Genomic DNA, 20,419 nt, shown 5'->3' on the forward strand with positions numbered 1-20,419 from the left:
AACATTTCTGAGCTGCTCAGCCTGAACGGATCAATGAGAATAAAACATTTGAGCCAAAACAATGAAACTCAGGCTCAGAACAACAAAACACATTCAGACCACAAACGTTTTTCAGCGCTGAGGCTGGAAGCTCGTCTGTTTGCTCTGAATGAAACTTGGGTTGGTTCAGACGGTCCTCTCGTCTTCTGTCAACAAACTTTCCTCCTCCTCATCATCCTCATCATCCTCCTCATCCTCTTCCTGCTCCTCATCCTCCTCCTCCTCCTCATCATCTCCTCTCACTCAGTAACAGGTTAGAAATCAGCGGCAGGTTTTTCCTTCCGTATCGGTCAGAATGTTAAAACCGGCTTCTCTACAAACGCAGGAAGGTCCTGAAATCTGCCCGGAAACAAATGAGTCGAAATGCAGCTGCGCTTCGTATGGAAAGCCATTTTGGCCATTATATTAAATACAAAAAAATCATTTAAACATAATCATAAAGAAAAACATTTAAATGAAGATTTCATAAAGATTAATTTATGTGTTCCTGAAAATCCTTAATTAATCAAAGTTTAACTCCTAAAATGCATTTAATGACTTTATGTTAATAAATTAAGCATTTCAAAATAAAATTCCAATTTATAAAATGTTTTTAGAAATATTAGTATTTTGTTTCCAAGCATGAATAAAAGTCATCTGTAACAAAAAATCATTATCTCCTGAAATAAACAGAGCTTCAACATAAAAATAAAAAATGTAAAACATTTGAAAGTAGAAGATCTGAGAAAATAAATAAATGAACTTATTGATAAATAAACTTTAAAATAAATCACCTAAATCTAAAATTTCAAAAACAACACACTCCTTCAACAAAAAGATATTTTAAATAGTCTTAGTAATTTTAAAAAATCAAAAAGTATTTTGGAAAAGGTGCATATAAAATGTTATTATATTCCTGACATACTTTTTTTAAACCAATAAAAGTGAAAAACTCTGGCCTGAGGTAAGAAAATGCTTATTTTCATTAAATTATTAACTTTATGTATGTGTTCGTATTTACTCTATTATTGTACTTTAGAATTGTTTTTGCAGCCATGTTGTGTTATTACTGTTATATCATTATTAGTGACTGAAACGGCTTTCTGTAGATCGGCTAAATTTTCCTAAATATTTAGTTGAAATTTTGGAAAATGTTAATCATAGTGAATATTGACAGTGAATTATTTCCATATTTTATCTGAATCTGCAGAGGAAACACAAACAAACCTGATTAGTTTCTATGGCTTTAAAATAAACAGTTTTATTCTTTTTGACATTTAAGCACTGCTATTTATAATCATTAAATTTTCTTTTTTTTCTGAGCAGTTGAAGCCTTAAAAATCATAAATGAGTTTTGTTTTGCTTGGAGAAGCTGGTGGATTACTCAGGTTCACATGAAAGGGGTCAGCAGCTCCAAACAGGGAGATAAATCTGTTTTCAGCTCTGAGGGCGTCTCTGGAGGAGGCGGCCATATTGTCCTGCTCCATCTGAATAACGCGCCAACATTTCCTGAAACAAAATGTTGACTCTGCGGAGAAAGACGAGCTCTGCTGCTGTTTATGTAACCGGATCTGAGGGCAGAGGTCAGACCGGACCGGGGCAGGAGGCCGGTTCTGGTCTCGGTGGGACATGATGAGGAGATGAGGACAGAGAGAGACGGGAAGATGAGAGGACGTTCTGAGATCTGACAGGAAACTCAGAGAACCGTTGGACTAACTCAGATTATCAGACGGAGAGGAGAGAGAGAGCGGCTGGAAACCTGCATGGACACACTGCCTTCCTCACCCTCCTCTTCCTCGCCGATCGCTCCCTGGGCAACAAGCGACTCCCTGCAATCAGGAAAAACAAAACACAAACACTTTCTACACGTTCTGTCAAACTGGTAAGGAGAGAAGGTTTCCATGGCAGCAAGGTGAAGGACAAACCTTCATCCAACCCAAACTGACCATCATCATCATCAAAGTTACAGCTGATCTTGTTTCTCTTTGCTACTTTACCAGGACAGATTTTCATCCAGTTTCTCTCTATTTGCTTCTTCTCCTCTATATTCATTAGAGCCGCAGAGACAGTGGGACAGTTTCTGATTCCAAGTTTGACCAAAGTTTTTCTCAGATTTTAACCTTTTTCCTCAGATTCTGACTTTAATCATCTGAGATGAAAGTCAGAATTCTGACTGACAAAATGTCTGTTATGTTTTTGTCGGTGGCTGCCATCTTCTTTGGTATAACTGAGCACAAAGCCCTGCTCCGTGAACGTAGCTTAACAAATATAACCTCTTGCTTTTGTGAAACATGAGTTGAGGTGATAGGAGTGAAGCCTCACCGTCAGTAGAACGGAGACTGGGAGTTGAAGTAGAGCCGCTGGGCTTGGGACGCAGCGGGCGAGAAGGCAGAGAGCGAGGGGCAGGGGGGAGATGGGGAAGGGACGGCGGCGGCGGAGGAGGAGGAGCGGGCAGGCAGGGCGAAGGTGCGGCCGCCGCAGCTCAGCAGGCTGGGACTGCAGTCGGACGGCGACATGGCGAGCGGAGGAGAGAGGCTGCTGGGGGAATCAAAGGAAGCTCCGGTCAGGATGGACGAATCTGGACGGAAACACAGAAGGTTGGGAATGAGACGCAAAGGTCGGGATAAAACTTCCTCTCATCATGGCAGCAGTTTAAATCATCTGATTTATAACTTTTCATCAATTAGGATGGAATGATCAACTTCCAGAAAACTGAAAAACTGCTGAAACACTGAGTTAATTTAAATCACGGCTTCTAGATTTGATTAGAGGTAAATTAAAAAATGTATTTGATTTGTTTTGATGATGTAAAGAACTTTAAACTTCCTTGTTGCTGAAATGTTTTTCACAAATCAATTTGACTTTAATAAGCAGAAGGGAAACAGTTTAGTGAGAACAGATGAAACCATTTTCTTCATGACAGATTCTTCTTCTTCTGCAGGATTCAGATGTCAAGAAAAAGAGATGAAGCAGAAATAAATATATCTGATATTAACCCAATCAGGACATTTTTATCAGAACCAAAGATATTCAGGCTCCGGTGGAGGAAAGAGGGGATGAAAAATTCATGCAGTTTGAGAGTTTAATAAAAAAATCCTCCAGTGGATGAAACTCCTGCTGCTGCTCCCTCACTTCCCTCCCTTTAATTAGGCCGGTTCTGGTTGGCGGGTTCTGGTCCAGAATGAGAATCTCTAAACTCTTTGGATTGGAGCAGCTTTCCCAGCTCTGACCAGCTGTACCACTTTGTCTCTTTTTCCATTTCACGCTGATGTCCGAACTCCATTGGTTCTGGATTACTGGACCGGGCCGGTTCTGTTCAAAGAAATAAAAATCTAACAGATTCGACCAAATCGGACCTGCTGGTTGAGAAAGAAAAAAACTGAAAAAAAATTTACTGAACTAAAAATGTTGCGCATTTTGCTGACAAAATAACTTGAAGCTTCGTTTTAACATTTAAAATAAAATATATAATATAGTTTTTGAATACAATCCAATTAATTAAAGACCATGCAATTACTGCAGATAAAAATGTGAATTCAGTCCCAACCCTAATTAAACCATAAAAATCTTCAGTCTCTGAATGAACTGAAGATATTTAAATCAACACTGACATTTTGCTACAAGCTGCTTTAATGATAAATTGGGTCTGAACTGCAGAAAAGCCAAAGTTCCAGTGAAATGGAAAATGCCGTTTGGATTATTGAGCTGAATGGAAAAGTTTCCTGACAAAAACTTCCAAAAGTCATTTTGGTTCTTAATGCTCAGAGCTGGCAGACAGGAAGTACCACAAAAACCCAAACAGATGCTGCCTCCAAACAGAAACCAACTTAACCCAAACAGCAAAAAAAGTTCAGATCAGTTTCCTACTGACGTGGTTAAAGAAGCAAAACTGGACGTCTGAAACAGCTTCCATGTGAGGATCATTGAAAACTCTGGAATATTTCAAATGAATCATTTTATAATGACGGCCGCCAACATGGCCGCTCTGTCAGCCTTGCAGCAGCAGCGGCGGCGGCGACAGCGGCAGCAGCGTGTTTTGAGTGCGTGAGTGGGAGACGTGCTGCAGGTTGTTATCGCCTCATCATTAAAACTAGAGCAGGGGTGTCAACATCCAGGCCTCCAGGGCAGGTGTCCTGCAACTTTTAGATGTGCCTCTGCTGCACCACCTGAATAGAATAATAGGTCATTAGCAAGACTCTGGAGAACTGATCTACACAAGGAGGAGGTAATTAAGCCATTTCATTCCTGAGTTTTGTACCTGTGGCACATCTAAAACCTGCAGGACAGCGGCCCTCCAGGACTGGAGTTTGACAGCCCTGAACTACAGGGTCACTGTTTACGACGCTCAACTCCATCCATAAAACATGCAGCTGTTGTCAGACACACAGGCTGCATATCTCTGCATACATTTCCGAGCCGGTGTCACGCCCTCTGACCTTTAAACAAACTGGAGGAAGTGACTCGTGGAGAGCAGCCTGAGTTCAACACAGACTGAACACAATCTGTATGATTTCATGTCTATTTTATTCCACTTTCTCTTTAAAACTACTACTAAAACTGGTTCAGTAAAGAAATGTTTCTGTCCTCTTTATCGAATATTTACATTTCCTTCCTGTTTGTGTGAGCCCTCAGATATCCCAGCCAATCAGGCGGCTCCATGTCAGTAGCCCGACATGGACGCCGTTTTCCTGGAGACTGCGGTGTGAGTGAGACGTTACCCAGGTTCCACAGCGTGGTCTGGGCAGCCAGCTCCTTGGCGTCGTCCAGCAGCACACACAGTTTATCAGGGATGTAGGTGGCTCGCGTGGAGGGCAGCACCACCTACACACACACACACACACACACACACACACACACACACACACACAGAAATGAAGAATGTGGCCTCAGGTTTCTGTTGTGAAGGTCGGTGTTGTCAGGTTCTGCTGCTGCTTGTTTCTGTAAAAGTGAAGTTTCCTGCGGCTCTGAGCAGGTGAAGCTAAACCAGATGTTTCTGTTTCACAGCGCTGAGCAGCTGCTCTGTGGGATCCTAATGCTTTAGAACAGCTGATCATTAAAGATATGGTTCAAGATGTTGGCTCTTCTGTAAGTGGGTCATGAACTACTGTGTAAATATCAAGCTGTGAGCAAGGCAACCAGCTCAGTGTGTGTGTGTGTGTGTGTGTGTGTGTGTGGACCTTGTAGATGAGCAGCAGCTTCCCGTCCTGTCCCGGGGTGGAGTACAGGTGGTACTCGGGTGGAGACCAGCAGTTCTTGTGGCAGTGGTACTCCAGCAGGCTGACGGCCGAGCCGATCTGGCTCTGCTTCAGGGCGAGCAGACTGATGGGCGTCAGGGGGGTGCAGGGCAGCAGGGGGAACATGAAGCGCTCCGGGTCCTCTGATCCACACACACACAGACACACACACACACACACACACACAACATCTATTTAAATCAGCGTCAGATCAGGTTCTGGAAAAAAAAACATCCTGATGGACAAAATCCTGAAGATGTGAGGACAAAACGATTCACAGGAACAAAATGGTGACATGAGAACTTAACAAATCTATTAAGTCTTCTTTCAGCCAGCTAACTGGCAGTGTGCAGCAACAGATAGGGGAGGGGCAGAGCTGCCTTTCTCTACTCTATGACACAACAGGTGAATATAACTGATGTGATTTTGTGACTTTTAACTAAGTACATCATAGTGAACGATCAAAAAATGTGAAACGTTTTTTCCCTTCTCTGACTGTTCGGCTCTGAACTCAACAGTCTGACCTAAAATCAATCGTTTTATTTTATTTTAGTGAAACACCCAGGTCTCACTTATAACAACAAACTGATGCCAGTTGTTGAAGAATCAAAAGTCAGTTTCATTTTCTGAACGTCTTCAAAATAGAGTCAGACTGGAGGAAACTGGTTTCCGTAGAAAGTTCATTGTTTCACTACATTTTATCAAGTTATATCCAGCTTGGTCCAGTTTAATCCAGTTCTGTCCAGTATTTTGAAGTTTTATCCAATTTTATCTTGTTTTGATGGACAGTAAAATATGACGCTACAGTGAGTTGTAGACAGAGTAACATTTAAAAAGAAGTTATAGGAAACACTCTTTCACATACTTGGTGTAACGACACATCTGCTCCTAACATAGCATTAAAGGAACGCTGACACCATGAAGAAGAAAATAAACTAGTGTTGTACAATAATCTTAGGATGAATGTCAGCTGGGGAGCCAGCAGGTTGTTTTAATTCAGCTCAGATTATTTATGCAGCACATCAGACAATTTACAACAAACACAAAACAGAGCAGAGATTTCCAATAAGCAGCAGCAGAATGTGTGTCTGATTGTCCAGGATGTCTCATTTGAGTCCAAAGTGTCATAAAGCCACACTGAGAGCCTGGCGACCCGATTCTGCACTGGGCCGATCATTAAGCCCAGAGTCTGGGAATATTATTCAGACATTTTGTTTTGTATTTTGTAAAGTGAGGAGAAGCTCGGAGGAGTTAGAGCTGTCGCACACGGCAGTGGGAGGGGAACCGTGAATGAACTGGTACCAGAACCGACCCATTGATTTACTGTAACCCGGACACACTGTGCTAAGCTAGTGGTTATATGAGCATCAGTGAATATGTCGCTGGCCTTGTTATGACTGACTTTTATGTCCGACAGCTTAAAGCAATAAAGCTGCAGAACGCATTTACAATCTTTCTAATCATCTCAACGACACCAGAGCAATTTATATGCTAAACAGCTATAAATAATATTTTAATGTCTTTTCTCTGGTAGAAAATATAAAAATAAAAGGTACAAAACCCCTGAATGGGCCTGAAGCCGGAGTCTTTTCTGTCCGATGGTTGTGACGCTCTGAAGTTGCTTTGATAAATCTCTGATCTCTGTCGAGTCTAAGCGTGTGATGAAGCTACAGCTCCTCTGATTAACGACGCTCTTCATCACCTCGTCTCTTCATTAACACACCATGATGGAGAGACTGACTTCCTCTTTGGAGGGTTTTACCCCAGAAAACCTTGGCTCAGCAGCCCAGATCACCCACAATGCTCTCTGGTAACTGAACATGACATCCTGAATTATCACTATTAGCTGTTAGGAGACAAAACATAACTAAGTGTTGCTGATCAGCCCCATCAGTGTTAAACACTTTAATGGTCAGATGAAATGAATGCTGCTCTCTACTTTATGAAACTAATTAGTGTTCAAGTTGCTGTGCAACAAATGCTGTGTGTTTGTTTGAGAAACACTTTGAAGTTGTTTGGGTAATTATGTCCCTCATTGCTCCCCATAGAGGGTTCATCTCCAGGACAACAGGACGTGGACGGGTTCACGTGTTTAATGGGCGAGAGAGTCTCTCACTGTCATTGTTTAGAGCTGATTAAGCAACTATTCACTCACTTCCTGCCCTGGCAGCCATGTTGTCTGTTTACGTTTGGCTCCATGATTTGTGGGGCGTCTTGAGCTTGGAAGTAAACCTGCCAGACGGGGAAAATTTAAAGCTTCAAGCTGAATCAACCTCTGCAGTAAAGTCTGGAGCTCAGGTTCACTTCCTGGTTTAACTGAATGTAAACAAGCTAATTAAATATAACTCCATTCACTGGCTCTCTCACGGGGTTTTCTTTAGATTTTTTTGCTCTGCCTCTGTACTGATCAGATGTTTTGGTGACTTTGATGGTTTCATGTATCTAACTTGGTTTCTGCTTCGTCAATGAAAGTAAAGGAACGTTTCCTTTAAGGGTTTTTCATTCGAGTCGACCAGCCCTCGCTCCCCTGCTGTATCCATCTTTTTGTGGACAATAAAAAAGATTTTTCTGATTTTTCTTTTTCTCATTCTGGAGTTGCTGAGTTCCACTTGTAACGACCTATAGACCACTGGAAAAGGGATTTGTTGTTTCAGTGTTTCTATAATCACTCATCACTATTCCATCTCTCCTTCCTGCTATATGTGCTCTACCCACATCCTGCCATGAATCATTTATGGCTCATTTGTGGGAGAGCTCATTTTCAAACTTTTATTTTCAGGAAATATCTGCAGGAGTCGTGAAAAAGGATTGTAGCTTCACAGTTGGATTAATACAGAGTGTTTGTAACCTTCATCCTGGAAAGCACAGCCTGCATTGAAAGACAAAGTGGACGTTTGAGGACGTCTCTCCAGAGACACCTTGAGGGCGAAGAAGGTTTTAATCTCGGAGAAGCAACATGGAGCACGACTGGGCTCTCAGGAGAGGAAGCATGGTAAAAGTGTGGCCAGGCTGAAGGGATGCCTGGGGTGTTTAGTTTGGCTGCTCAGAAACACAGAGATCAGGATCTGAAGTCACAGAATTTAACTCCTCAAACTAAAAGATCAAATCTGTCCTACTTTGTTTTTATCTGACTTAAAAGCAGTTTAAGTCAGATTATTTTATTTTAGGCCATAAAATAAAGTTTTGAAGTGACAGAGGGGCTGTTTGAGATGCTAAAAAAATAAATCTGTCGCAAAGCTGCAGAAACTAGCATCGCAATCTCTGCTTTTGGTGGCTCAGCCAATCAGCACTAAGCAAAATAAATGCAGCTCCTGGATTGGCCAGCCTGTGGTGTGTCAAGTGTTTCAGTGTCCCAAGATGCATTTCAGAAGCGCATCAGTGATTAGGCGGATTTTCAGTGAATAGTTTGACGTCGAGTTGCAGAGAAAATGCTAAAAGGTTGAACTTTGACTAGGCATAGGGGCGGGGCTCCCCTGTAGAGGTGAACAGGGTTTGGCTCCCCTGTAGAGGTGTTTGGGGGCGGGGCTCCCCTGTAGAGGTGAACGGGTGTTTGGGGGCGGGGCTCCCCTGTAGAGGTGAACAGGTGTTTGGGGGCGGGGCTCCCCTGTAGAGGTGAACAGGTGTTTGGGGGCGGGGCTCCCTGTAGAGGTGAACGGGTGTTTGTGTGATTATGTACAATAAAGAGAATCGTAGCTACACCAACAGCCTTTGTGGGTTTAAAGCAGATGTCAAATCTAATCATGTCTCGTGTTTCAGGTTGTGTTCAAGCCATCCTCACCTCCTCCGTTGTAATAGGGGTTTCCCAGGCGTGTCTGCAGGGGCGTGGCTCTGAGCGAGCAGCGGCCGTCGCCAACGCCCCTGCGGCCGTATTTCCCAGGTAACCCCTGGTGTTGTACCTCCGCCCGGCGGCGCTCCCGTCCTTGATCCCGGCCGGCTTGGCCAGGGTGACCTCCACGGTGGCGCCGTCGATCTGGGCGCCGTTCATCAGGGTGAGGGCGGCGATGGCGTCGCTGCGGCTGCGGTAATGGATGAAGGCGTAGTCGGTGAGCTTCTTGACGCGCTCCACGGAGCCGGGCTTGAAGCTGGAGAACTCCCGGTGGAGCGTTCCTCTGTCGTGTCCATCATCAGGTTACGCACCTGCAGCAGGAGGACAGACGGGGTCAGCAGGCAACAGGTGGGGTCACACTTCAGAGCCACTCCTGGTGTTCTCTGTAAAGACCGTCAGGCTGCGTGTGTGTTCATTTGACTCTCGGGAGACGTGTCACCCTGCTGAGCTGCTCAGAGGAAAATCAATGACTCACGTCTCCAGGCCTCTAATTGTTTTCCACTTAAATCTCATCTGAGGAACAAACAGCAGGAGCAGTGGGAGTCTCTCCAGTCGGGATCTTCAGCCTTAATTACAGCTCTGATCCGGAGCTTAAATTCACTCCCCACCGGCACGCGAACCAGGATAATTAAGGAGTTTTAATGATTTTCCTGACCTTTCAATGACTTTCAAGAACAAAACCTCTGTAAAATATTTGAATTTATGGTGATTATTCTCAAATTAATCCAAGCTGCAGTTTGTTGGTGGAATCCAGGCTCAATATTTGTCCAATGTTGTCTCCGTGGTGTTAGCAGGCGGAAACGGACAGCGGTACGTACGTAGAGGACCCGAACGCGCTGCATCACCTCCTCGTCCACATCTTTCTCTGGCTCCGCCCAGTCCACCTGGATGGAGTGACCCCACAGCTGGAAGGTTCCTGCAGGAACACCAGAACCAGTTCACAACCAGAACCAGTTCACAACCAGAACCAGTTCACAACCAGAACCAGTTCACATCAGAACCAGTTCACAACCAGAACCAGTTCACAACCAGAACCAGTTCACATCAGAACCAGTTCACAACCAGAACCAGTTCACAACCAGAACCAGTTCACAACCAGAACCAGTTCACATCAGAACCAGTTCACAACCAGAACCAGTTCACAACCAGAACCAGTTCACATCAGAACCAGTTCACAACCAGAACCAGTTCACAACCAGAACACAGTGACAGTGGAAACAAGGAGCTGCTCTGGTGTTTCTCAGCTGTTTTCCAGAATGAAAATCAATTGAATCAGATTAAAAAGGTTTTTCTGGAAGCGTTCTGGTGTGGCGGGGCTTCAGTCCAGGTGAAGCCACCTGCTGGGCAGCTGAAGTTCAGCTTGAACTGGATCCACACTGGTGTTGAACCCAAACCCAGTTTGTCCCAAAGGTTCTCCACAATGATCCAAGATGAAAAACAATAAGGGGTTGGATGATGGGGTGTACTTACTTTTTAGCACATCAGTCTCTCATGTTGGCTTCAAGCTTCTTCTGTTGTTTTTGATCATTTCAGTTCCGTTTATTACATCCTGATGTATCAAACCCTGAGGAGTTATTGTTCATGTATTAAATGTAAACATAAAGCTCTACGGTTTGTATTATATTATATAATATTATATTATATTATATTATATTATATTATATTATATGAACGTGGTCTTGTTTTACAACCTGTCTGGACGTTAATTTAAGTGTTATTCAGTTTCTACGGTGCTGATGCTGAGAACCGTCAGGAGTCTGATTTATGGATTTGACCTATTCATAAACTCTTTACTGCGCTGCATTCACTGACACCAGGAACTATGAGTTTCTCCTCTCTAACTGGGGAAGATAAAGGAACAGGATGCAGATTCCCTCGGGATCAGGATGACTTCTTTAACTCAGACTGACCTCAAACTCCATGACTCACCTGCTTCATCATCCTGTTCTTAAAAAGCAGATCACAACAGTGTGTCGCTATGCTGTGCCTCCCCCTGCTGGACGCAGACAGGAAGTGACAGAGGCAGTGTGGAGACGGTACCGGGTATGAGCGTCCTGCGGGCCATGGCGGCCGCCTTGTGGGACTCGTACTCCACGAAGGCGAAGCCTCGGTTGCGGCTCTTATCCATGGAGCTGGGGTAGACGATGACGTCCACCACGCCATCCGTCACCTGGGACACACACACACACACACACACACACACACACACACACACACACACACACACACTCTGACTCATGGGAACAAGCTGTCACTTTAAATCTAGACACATGACAGCAGCTGCTCTGACATCAGCTGGACTGACAGGAGAGAAGCAGCATAACATGAAACAACCTGGACAGGTGAGCCACTGATTGGCTGATCAGGTGGCGTTCACATTCAGGATTTATTAAAGTTTCTACTGTCATTTTAACACTATGACAGGAGGAGGATTTAAAGAAATACCCCGGGTAGCTGGATGGAGTGACCCCTGAACACATTTAGTTTGAATTGAGTGAAGAAAAACGTGTTCCCCACCTTCTTCATCTCCTCCATGATCTCCTCCTTCTTCTTGTCTTTGGGGATGGAGCCAATGAAGAGGCGGCAGTTGTCCAGACTCACGCAGACGCCGATGAACTTCCCGGGTCGGACCTCGCAGTTGTCCAGCATCTGAATGGCCCTGAGCCGCTTCTCTGGACCAGAACCGACAGCGTCATTCACTAACCTGCTCAGCTCACCTGGCGGGGCCGACGGAGCGCCACCTGTTGGTGTACATGACGAAGGCGTAGCCGCGGTTCTCGCCGCTGAACTCCATCATGAGGCGGAACTCGTAGATCTTGCCCGCCTTCTCGAACAGCGGCACCAGCTCGTCCTCGAACATGTCTCTGGGGATCTTCCCCACGAAGACCTCGCAGCCCCGCGGCGGCGCCGGCCCCTCCCAACCTGGACCGCACAGCCAGGGTCAGAGGCTCCTCTACCACGGCTAACGTACAGTTTAAATGTCAGAGGTCACTAAAATACCCACCCAATAGATACAAATCTGCAGCGCCCTGCGAAGCTGCATCACTGCCACTGGCGACTATCTTTAGTAATTGATTATGCAATTAATCAAGTATTTTGACTATTATTCCAATATTCAGATGATCAATCAAATATTCAGAAAGCTAATTCATGACTTTGATTATTACTCTAATATTCTGACAAATAATTTAATATTTAATAAAAATCTTGACGATTGATCAATTATTCAATCGTCAATCTGCCAGAAAAAAAATTGGCAGATTCTTGTGATTTTTCATAAAACCACTTAATTTTACACAATATTAGAAATACATTAAAATTCAAAATGTGTGTGTGGAAGTGACACAAATGACTGCTGGACTTCAGCCGTGAGCGTTTATCATATAATTCATTGTCATAAATGTCTTGTCACAATAAGAATTCTGATTGTGGAAAACTGAAAACTTTGTTTTGAAATCCCAATAGAATGAATTAAAGTTTGTTGTTATATGGTGATAAAACGTAGAGTGAAGCTTTAATCTCATGGTGTTTCATTTCCTGTTTGGCTTACCTGGCGGCGGGCCGCCATACTTCCTCTGGCCGTTTTCCTGCACCATGTTATATCCCGTCTTCTCCATCAGAGCCAGCAGAGCCATCTCCTTCGCGCACGACACCCTGAAGTCGTCTCTGTTCGCCGGCAGGTCCACGTCCCCGGAGTCCCCGTCCAGGTCCTCGTCGGACGACCTGTCCCCGTCTGTCCAATGAGAAGCACCGCGGTTAGCATTCTGCAGCTCACCTGGTGCTGGGCAGACTGACTGTCGTATTAAATGTTACAAGAAAGTCTTAACCATTATGAGAAAAAGACAAGAACTCTTCACAATGAACTGGAGTACAGATGAATACTGGAGGCTACAGTTCAACTTCTTGTTGAAATTAACTTCAATCATTCACAGAAATCCAAAAATACTTTAAATGTGTTTTAAAACATTACAAACTTAGTAATGTTTTCATAAATCACCAGTTATATTTTTCAATGCATAATAATCCAGTTCTGGTTTCACTGAACTGGATTAGTGAAACCAGAACTAAACTAAAGGAGACTGCTTGATAAAAATAAAACAACAATTTTCAGAGTTTGTCTTTTAAAGAATCTGTAACAGGGTTAAAATAATACAATTATTACTATTGTATTACTCACCATCTGCAGTTCTCTTAGTTAATCCAAAAATATGAATAAACCTCAAACATGAAGGTTTAAGAAAGTAACCATGAGTTTTCTTCAGAAAATATCTATATGTGAGCAACTATTGGGCAGCTAAAAGCAAACAAAAACATTTTCACACCTGACTTTGGCGTTTTCGTTATTTTCAATCATTATTAATTCAAAACGTTCATATAAACATTTCTGACATTAAAAAAAGCAAAACAATAAGTGGCCGATATAGCTGCCCTTCTTTTCAATAACAGCGATCGGGTTCCATTCAGAGTTTGTCAGCTCCAGACTCCCAGAGAGCTGGACTGGTTTCCTTCACTGGAAATCTCCCATTTTAAGGTGAGGAAGGCCCATGCTATCAGTTTTGCTTCTTTTATCATTTATTGTTTGAAAGATGGAGACTTGATGACTTGAACCATTGATGGAAGAAAGTGTCTAAAAACTGGCAGAAGGTCTTCAACCTGAAAAGGTCCGACCAGTTCGGCTTTAATCATACCAGCACATACCAGTACCCCGTCTCCACCTTCAAAGTGAAGCTCTGAGCCAGTCACTGATCCACCCACAGGACCGTCCATCTGGTCCAATAAGAGTCACTCTCGTTTCATCCATTAAATCTTTGAACAATCTGCCATAAAGTAAATAACACACACCTTGATTCAGGGTGTTAACCTCTTTAGGCCACACCCTCCCTCATTATCAACTGATATGCTGTATTATGTTGAGAAATAATTATATTTATGATGTTGCGGATCATTTTGACCCGTACTGTGTAATTCGTCTCAAAACAGTCAAAAATTAAGTCAAACCAGTCAGAACTTTATTTTAGATTAGATACACACTTATGAGAGATGAGAAGAACAGATACACAACTTGAACACAATATCATTGAACTGCTTATTTAAAATTTTCACTCTTCATGAACACTGCTTTTCATTGGCCTTGCCTCATTTTCTCTGTCAATGTCCAACATTTTCAGTGTTCCCCACATGATGGACAGAATGTGACAGTGCTTTCTGCAAATGTACTTCCTGCATCTCACACAAGAGGTTCTTGTTTTCCTGTCATCTTTGGAGGAACAGACTTGGCATCTTTTGCGATTTTTGCACCTGTATCGACAGGTTCCATTGTGGGTTGGTCAGATGCCCTGCCCTGGACTTTTGCGATGACGGCTGCGGCTGCCAGGGACTGAGCTGGCCTGACTCGATTCTGGATGTTGGGAGTGACGAGTGCTTTGCCCAGTTCTTCCAGGAAAAGTCGACGTCGGTGCAGTTTGCTGGCATTCCACTGCTGGTTGATCTCAATCCACAGGACATAGGCATTGTAGGCAGACACATCCACAATGTTGGAGAAAACCACCAAGGGCCAACGGGCAGTCTTGCGCTGGCAACTATAAGTCGCTGTGACTTTGTCAAGATTATCAACTCCTTCTTTGGTGGAGTTGTAATCCAGGATCATTTGTGGCTTCATGTCTGCTCTTGTGCTCTGAGATGCATCTTTGTGCATTTTGCTCATCACAAGAACATTTTTGTTTCTCTTTGGGCAGTAAGAAACAAGTGTTGTTTTCTCAGTGAAAGCAAATTTTGAGGAATGTTATGAGGCAGGACTTGGACCCATTTATCCCAGACATCTCTGATTGCTGCAAGTTTGTCTCTCTTGCGTTGACCAGCTCAGGTGTCACGGTTGTCAAATCGTATGACACGAGAGATCATGTGAAATGTCTCCAAAGACATTGTTGCTCGGAAGATTGGTCTTCTATTCTCTTCATTCCACAAACTTGCAGTTGCTTCACCCTTTGACCTGTATACTCCAGCTAACACCAGAATTTCAATGTAGGCATGCAAGCCAGTTGGATCCAGCTGTTTCCATTTTTCTTGAAAGACACGTCTCCCCTCCAAGTTGGTCATCTCAAGAATTATCTTCTCCATGGGTGGGGATATGAAAAGCTGAAATGCTGATTCAATGTCATCAACTCTTGTGAGGGCAAATCTTGTTGGACCAGGTGTCATTTTGATGACATTAGAAGATAACAATCTGCCTTGGCTTTGATGTGGTGATGATGATCATCTTATCTTACCATCTTTAGATGTCCAAGTCCCCTTTGTGGATGAGGATTGTTGCGTTTCTTGATTTTCATCAGATGAAGAATCGTCCTCTGAATCCTCCACATCTTGGGAAAAATGACAATCTGGATCATCCACAGCATTGTCCTCTGGCTCTGAAGAATCTTCCGTCTCTGAAATTTCTTCGTCAACATCGCTATCCCAATTCAAAATCTGCAATGAAGCTTCTTCAGCTGTAAGTCTTCTGGAGCTCATTTTGGATGTGTCTCTCACAGAAAGGGCATGTAAATGAGGGAAGAGAAAGACCCTCCTCCACACAATAGCTATTCTGAGGCAATCAAAACAAATCACATCAAAGAGGCATGTTTACTTTGTATTTAAGCTCTTTAGGCCACACACCCCCTCATTATACAAAGAAATATCAACTGATATGCTTAAATTCATTCAAATTTATCCAGCTTGGAATTGGGAAAAATGCCTAATAATGATAATATGGTCAAAATTCTCACTTTCCCAAAGATTTCACAGAAAGTGGAGCTGATTTAAACCAGCAGTGACAGCTAAAACCGTTTATCTGAAACTTCAAAATGCTCACATTTTGAAGTTTTGGGATAAAATTCTAATTTTTATCACGATTACATAAACTTTCAGCATCATTATGGTTAAATTAGCATCATTTCCAGTAGCTAAACTGACATAAACAGCCATTAAAAGTTAGCTAAACATGCTAGCTAGCGGCTCATCAGTATAAAGATGTGACGTTACGAAAATTTAACTTTGTTAAGCAAGTCAAATTATTCCCTAAAACTTTAGCAAACGACTTAAATGAAACTCTTACCGCCTCTGTGCTGCGGCATTCTCCCCTCCGAGTGAATGATTCGCCCTCTTTGCGGTGATAAGACCTCGGGAGAGACGAGCGGAGCTCCGGTCTGCGGTCACAACTTCGCCGGGAAGAGAAGGAAGGTTGCCTGGCAACGGTGAGAACAGTTCAGAGCCGTTCGGGGAAGCGGATCCTTACGCAACTTACGTTTAGCCAATCAGAAAACTGCTTTATGAGTTCTCTATTTTCGTTTATATCCAATCCAAATTTTATATCGCATTTCTTTTCAAAAGATCAGAAGCAAAAAATTAGAACAAATTATTTAAAGCTTCCAATTCCTCCAAAAGCCAAGGAAGTCCACTTCAAAATCTTTTCAGGCCTTTACCCTTCTAAGGAATTCCTTAGACTTCGATTTGCTATTGATGATGACACTTGTTTATTTTGTAATGGTGATATTGAGTCGACTGAACATCTTTTGTGTGTATTGCAAAGCTCTGTGGGATGATATTCACTACTGGCTTTTTCCTAAAATCCCGAACTTACCTGACTTTTCCAAGAATGATATTATCTTTGGGACTATGAGAAAAGAAAAGAAATTTGAAATTCTGTTAAATGTCATAATTATTATGGGCAAGTTTTTCATACACAAATGTCGTTTCCTTAAAACCAAACCGTCTTTCCCCTTTTTTCATAAGGATCTCTGCCACCGCTTCTTCTTGCTGAAATTCATGAACAAAGGTCAAGATACAGAACTATATGATATGATAATCATTATGAAATTGCTGGAAAACCCCTAATGTATGTCTTTTTGTTTTGTTTTGTTTTGTTTTGTTATTTTCGTTCCTCCTTTTTTGTCTGTATGGAAGCAGCCGAGATCGGCTTCATCAGGTTTTTCTGATTTTATGTACATTTGAGGCCGATTACATATTTAATGTATATGTTGATAATAGTAATAAAGAGTTTTTTTTAAAAAAACTTACGTTTAGCCAATCAGAGAAGAGCTTTTCAGTGCGGAAGCCGGGATCGGAAAGATGCGAAAATAAAAATGAAAATAAAATAAAATAGAATAAAATAAGCAAAGTAAACTTTAAGTCTCATTATATAAAGCTAAAAACACAAAATTATTAATTTGTTGAATACTTACATTAACTGAAAGTTGAACAAGAATATAAATTTGAAATCTTAATAAAAAATGTAAACAAAATCATGAGGGGAATCAAATGTTAAGTTAATAAAACTTTTTTGCAAATAAATTTGGGACAATTTTGTTCAGTTGTAGTTTTCTATCATGTGATTGAGAGAAATGTGAATCAAGGATGTTGATCTCTCAAGAATAAATCATATTATCACAATTATTTTGCAAGAAATGTATGAAGAATATCGTATGAAACAATATTTAGAACGGGTGCAATCCAAAGGAGGTGGATTTATGAGAATGTTCTGGCAAAATCCATCCGTTAAGACATCTTAACATTGAACAAATGTAAATAAATAAACTTTTATTTGACAGGATATGTCTGGGATCTATTATAAATCAAAAACAATGAAAGATTCTCTGATGAAAACAATCAGGACTAATTTAAATTTCAGATTGGTTTGCTGGTCAAAATAAATCATCTCTGAGGATCCGGGTCAGGGTCCGGGTCATGTGTCCAATCAGGAGGCCATCCAGAGGAGGAAAGGCAGCAGAACCGCCAGCAGGACCGACCAGGTGTTCATAACCCGCAGGTAGACCAGCAGACAAGCAGCCAGCACTGCCGTAATCTTGGCAACGCCTCGACTCAGCAGCAGCTTCCTCACCGTCTTACAGAACTGATGGAGACAAACCAGAGAACCGTCAGCAATCTGTCATCTGTTTTCCTCATTCCTTCTTTTCTTCTGTCTCACTTCTGTTCGGTTCTATTGCCAGAAAATCTTTTACAAGCTTCAACAAGTTTGAAGTGAAAGAGAACATTATTCCTGGAGGGAGAAATAATGATAAAAAGTTCAGGTCTATATTTCAGTGCTAAATTGTATCACATACGTAAATCCACGCTGCATAAAACGGCCACTAGATGGCGACATTTCACCGTGCAATGACTCTAGAGACGATTCAGTTATTTTGATTTTCTCCAAACCAGCTGATAGAAACACGTCTGACTGGCATTTTGCCCCTTTTTTCACGACATGACAGTTGGACAGAAACCAAGCTAATGAAACTCCCTCCGAGTGTTTCTGGGTTCTCCAGCCACTCCCAAAGAAAACCAAGAGAACCTGCAGCCGTTCCTACGGTCTGGGTCATGAAGATAATCCTCTGTGGTTGCAGCAGGTCTGAACATTATGTTCCTGACATCCACTAAATGAATGTTTGTGTAATCCTGACGTGATTTTCCTTCTCTGTCGCCTGGCTGCAGCTCCACTGATGCAGTTTCAAGCCCAGTTCTCCAGCTCCATGCAGCCTGGTTAGCTCCTTCTTAATTCCTTCTCAACCTCCTAATCACACAAAGAATCTGCTGAAACAATGAAGCTTTCACAGACGAACGGTTGCTGCAATGCAAAGCTTAACCCAACCAGAGAAAGCGTCTGGTCTGATCGGTGATCGCTGTTAATCTGCCACAGGGAGCAAAGGTTAAAGTGTTGCTGGAAAACCTGAGAGCCAACAAAAACGCAGTCGCTTTTATTCTCCACCTGGGTTTGTAACAGATTTTAGTTCATGTGCCATGAAGTCGACTGAATTTGGACTGTACTGTTGGGGTTTCCTGTGGAGCGTCACCTGGAAGGTCTGGAAGCTCATGACGGTGCCGTATCGGCAGTACATGACGAAGTGTTCGCAGTTGTACCACAGAAGGCTGTAGGCCACGTCGCCCAGCAGCTTCTCGGCCCGCCGGGCCACTTCCTCTCCCTGCAGCGCAGCACAGCTGCTCATCTGAGGGCAGAACACATTAAAACCTGGATTAATACCATCAAGAGACCTCCAGATTCATTCAGGATGACCCGGAATAATTCAACATGGATCAGACCCAGAACTCCCTGAACCTTTAAGGACCCTTGGTTTATGGATTCATGGATACTAACATAAACTCATTGTTTTCTATTGTATAAATGACGTCAGAGCTTTAACTGAACCAGGGTCACCTTGTCCATGGGGTTGATGATGATCTCGGCTCCATAGGCGAAGTCTTCCACTGAGTCCACCCTCACGCTGCCACACTGCACACCAGAACACGTTAGGCTGGATTTTATCAAAGAGTCGAGGGCCAAACACACAACGAGGCAGCAGATTAAATCATATTTAAGGGCCTCGTGGGGTCCGAACACAATAAAACAGGCTGTTTATAAAACAGACACTGTTTCATAAACAGTGTCTGTTTATGTTGGCTGATTGTATTCTGAATTGTAACTGCAGAGCAACACTGCCGCTCACAGGTCAGAAGGGAAACTGCAACTTTAAACAAAGGAAAAGTTTGATGCTGCCAGTGTTGCTGTGAATGATGTAAAATACATCTTTGTACGCTCTCTAGATCCTTGTAGCTTCAGAAAATAACAGTCCACCTTAGCCAGAACTCCCAGTATGAGTCTGGTGTTGGTGACCATCTGTCTGATCCGGATCTGGTTGGTGGAGACGACGGGCATGATGTCAGGGATGAAATGAGCCACTCTGGAGGGAACATGGAGGCAAAAATACGTAAAATAACAGACAGACAACAATTAAAGGAATGAAAAATAAATGTTACAAATGAATACAAACTGATTAACAGGGAAATTTTAAAATAAAAAAAGGCAAATTAAGAAAGAAAATGGTAGAAAGACAGAAATTATAAAGAATATTTCTGAAGGGCAGAATGACGTCACACGTCAGAAAGAAGCAAAGTGACAAAAACAAGAAATATTCAAATGGCCCATTTTTACCTCCTGACCAATCAGAGCGCAGCGTCTGACTCACTGCCTCCTCCCAGGTAAATCCCAAAATGAGTGAAGAGAGTCCGGGGAACCTCCAGCAGGTCTCCCCTCATGAACACCAGGTCATACCTGTCCTTCTCATCATCATCATCATCATCATCCTTCTTCTTCTCCTCAGGTGAAGGGTCAGCGGTTGCCGAGGAGACGAAGATCAAAGCGAGGAGCCGCAGGGGAAACATGGTGCAGGAGACGCGGGTCGCAGAGAAACTGGAGGTTTTATCCAGGAGGATCAGAGATTAGAGTCCAAATCTGACCTGAAACCAGAGGAACTCAGACAGACAGGGGCGCTGTTTGCTTCAGCTTCTGACCTCCTGGGTCCAAAAGGATCAA

The 20,419-nt window shown here is 42.9% G+C and overlaps 1 protein-coding gene and 1 pseudogene across 1 annotated transcript; both read right to left on the reverse strand.

The window, feature by feature from the left end:
- Nucleotides 1-1,691: 1,691 nt before the first annotated feature.
- Nucleotides 1,692-16,287, reverse strand: LOC129351379 (probable RNA-binding protein 46; annotated as a pseudogene).
- Nucleotides 16,288-17,663: 1,376 nt separating this feature from the next.
- LOC129351406 (lecithin retinol acyltransferase-like) lies at nucleotides 17,664-20,277 on the reverse strand. The gene is made up of 6 exons (XM_055020271.1): nucleotides 20,073-20,277; nucleotides 20,039-20,041; nucleotides 19,682-19,785; nucleotides 19,265-19,339; nucleotides 18,903-19,055; nucleotides 17,664-17,962 (listed from the first exon to the last, which is right to left on the reverse strand). Exons 1-6 carry the CDS (start codon nucleotides 20,266-20,268, stop codon nucleotides 17,807-17,809), a joined length of 687 nt encoding a protein of 228 aa, XP_054876246.1. The 5' UTR covers nucleotides 20,269-20,277; the 3' UTR covers nucleotides 17,664-17,806.
- Nucleotides 20,278-20,419: the final 142 nt, after the last annotated feature.

This window comes from Poeciliopsis prolifica, unplaced genomic scaffold, assembly GCF_027474105.1.
Source record: "Poeciliopsis prolifica strain line A6 unplaced genomic scaffold, Auburn_PproV2 SCAFFOLD066, whole genome shotgun sequence".
Taxonomy (NCBI): Eukaryota; Metazoa; Chordata; class Actinopteri; order Cyprinodontiformes; family Poeciliidae; genus Poeciliopsis; species Poeciliopsis prolifica.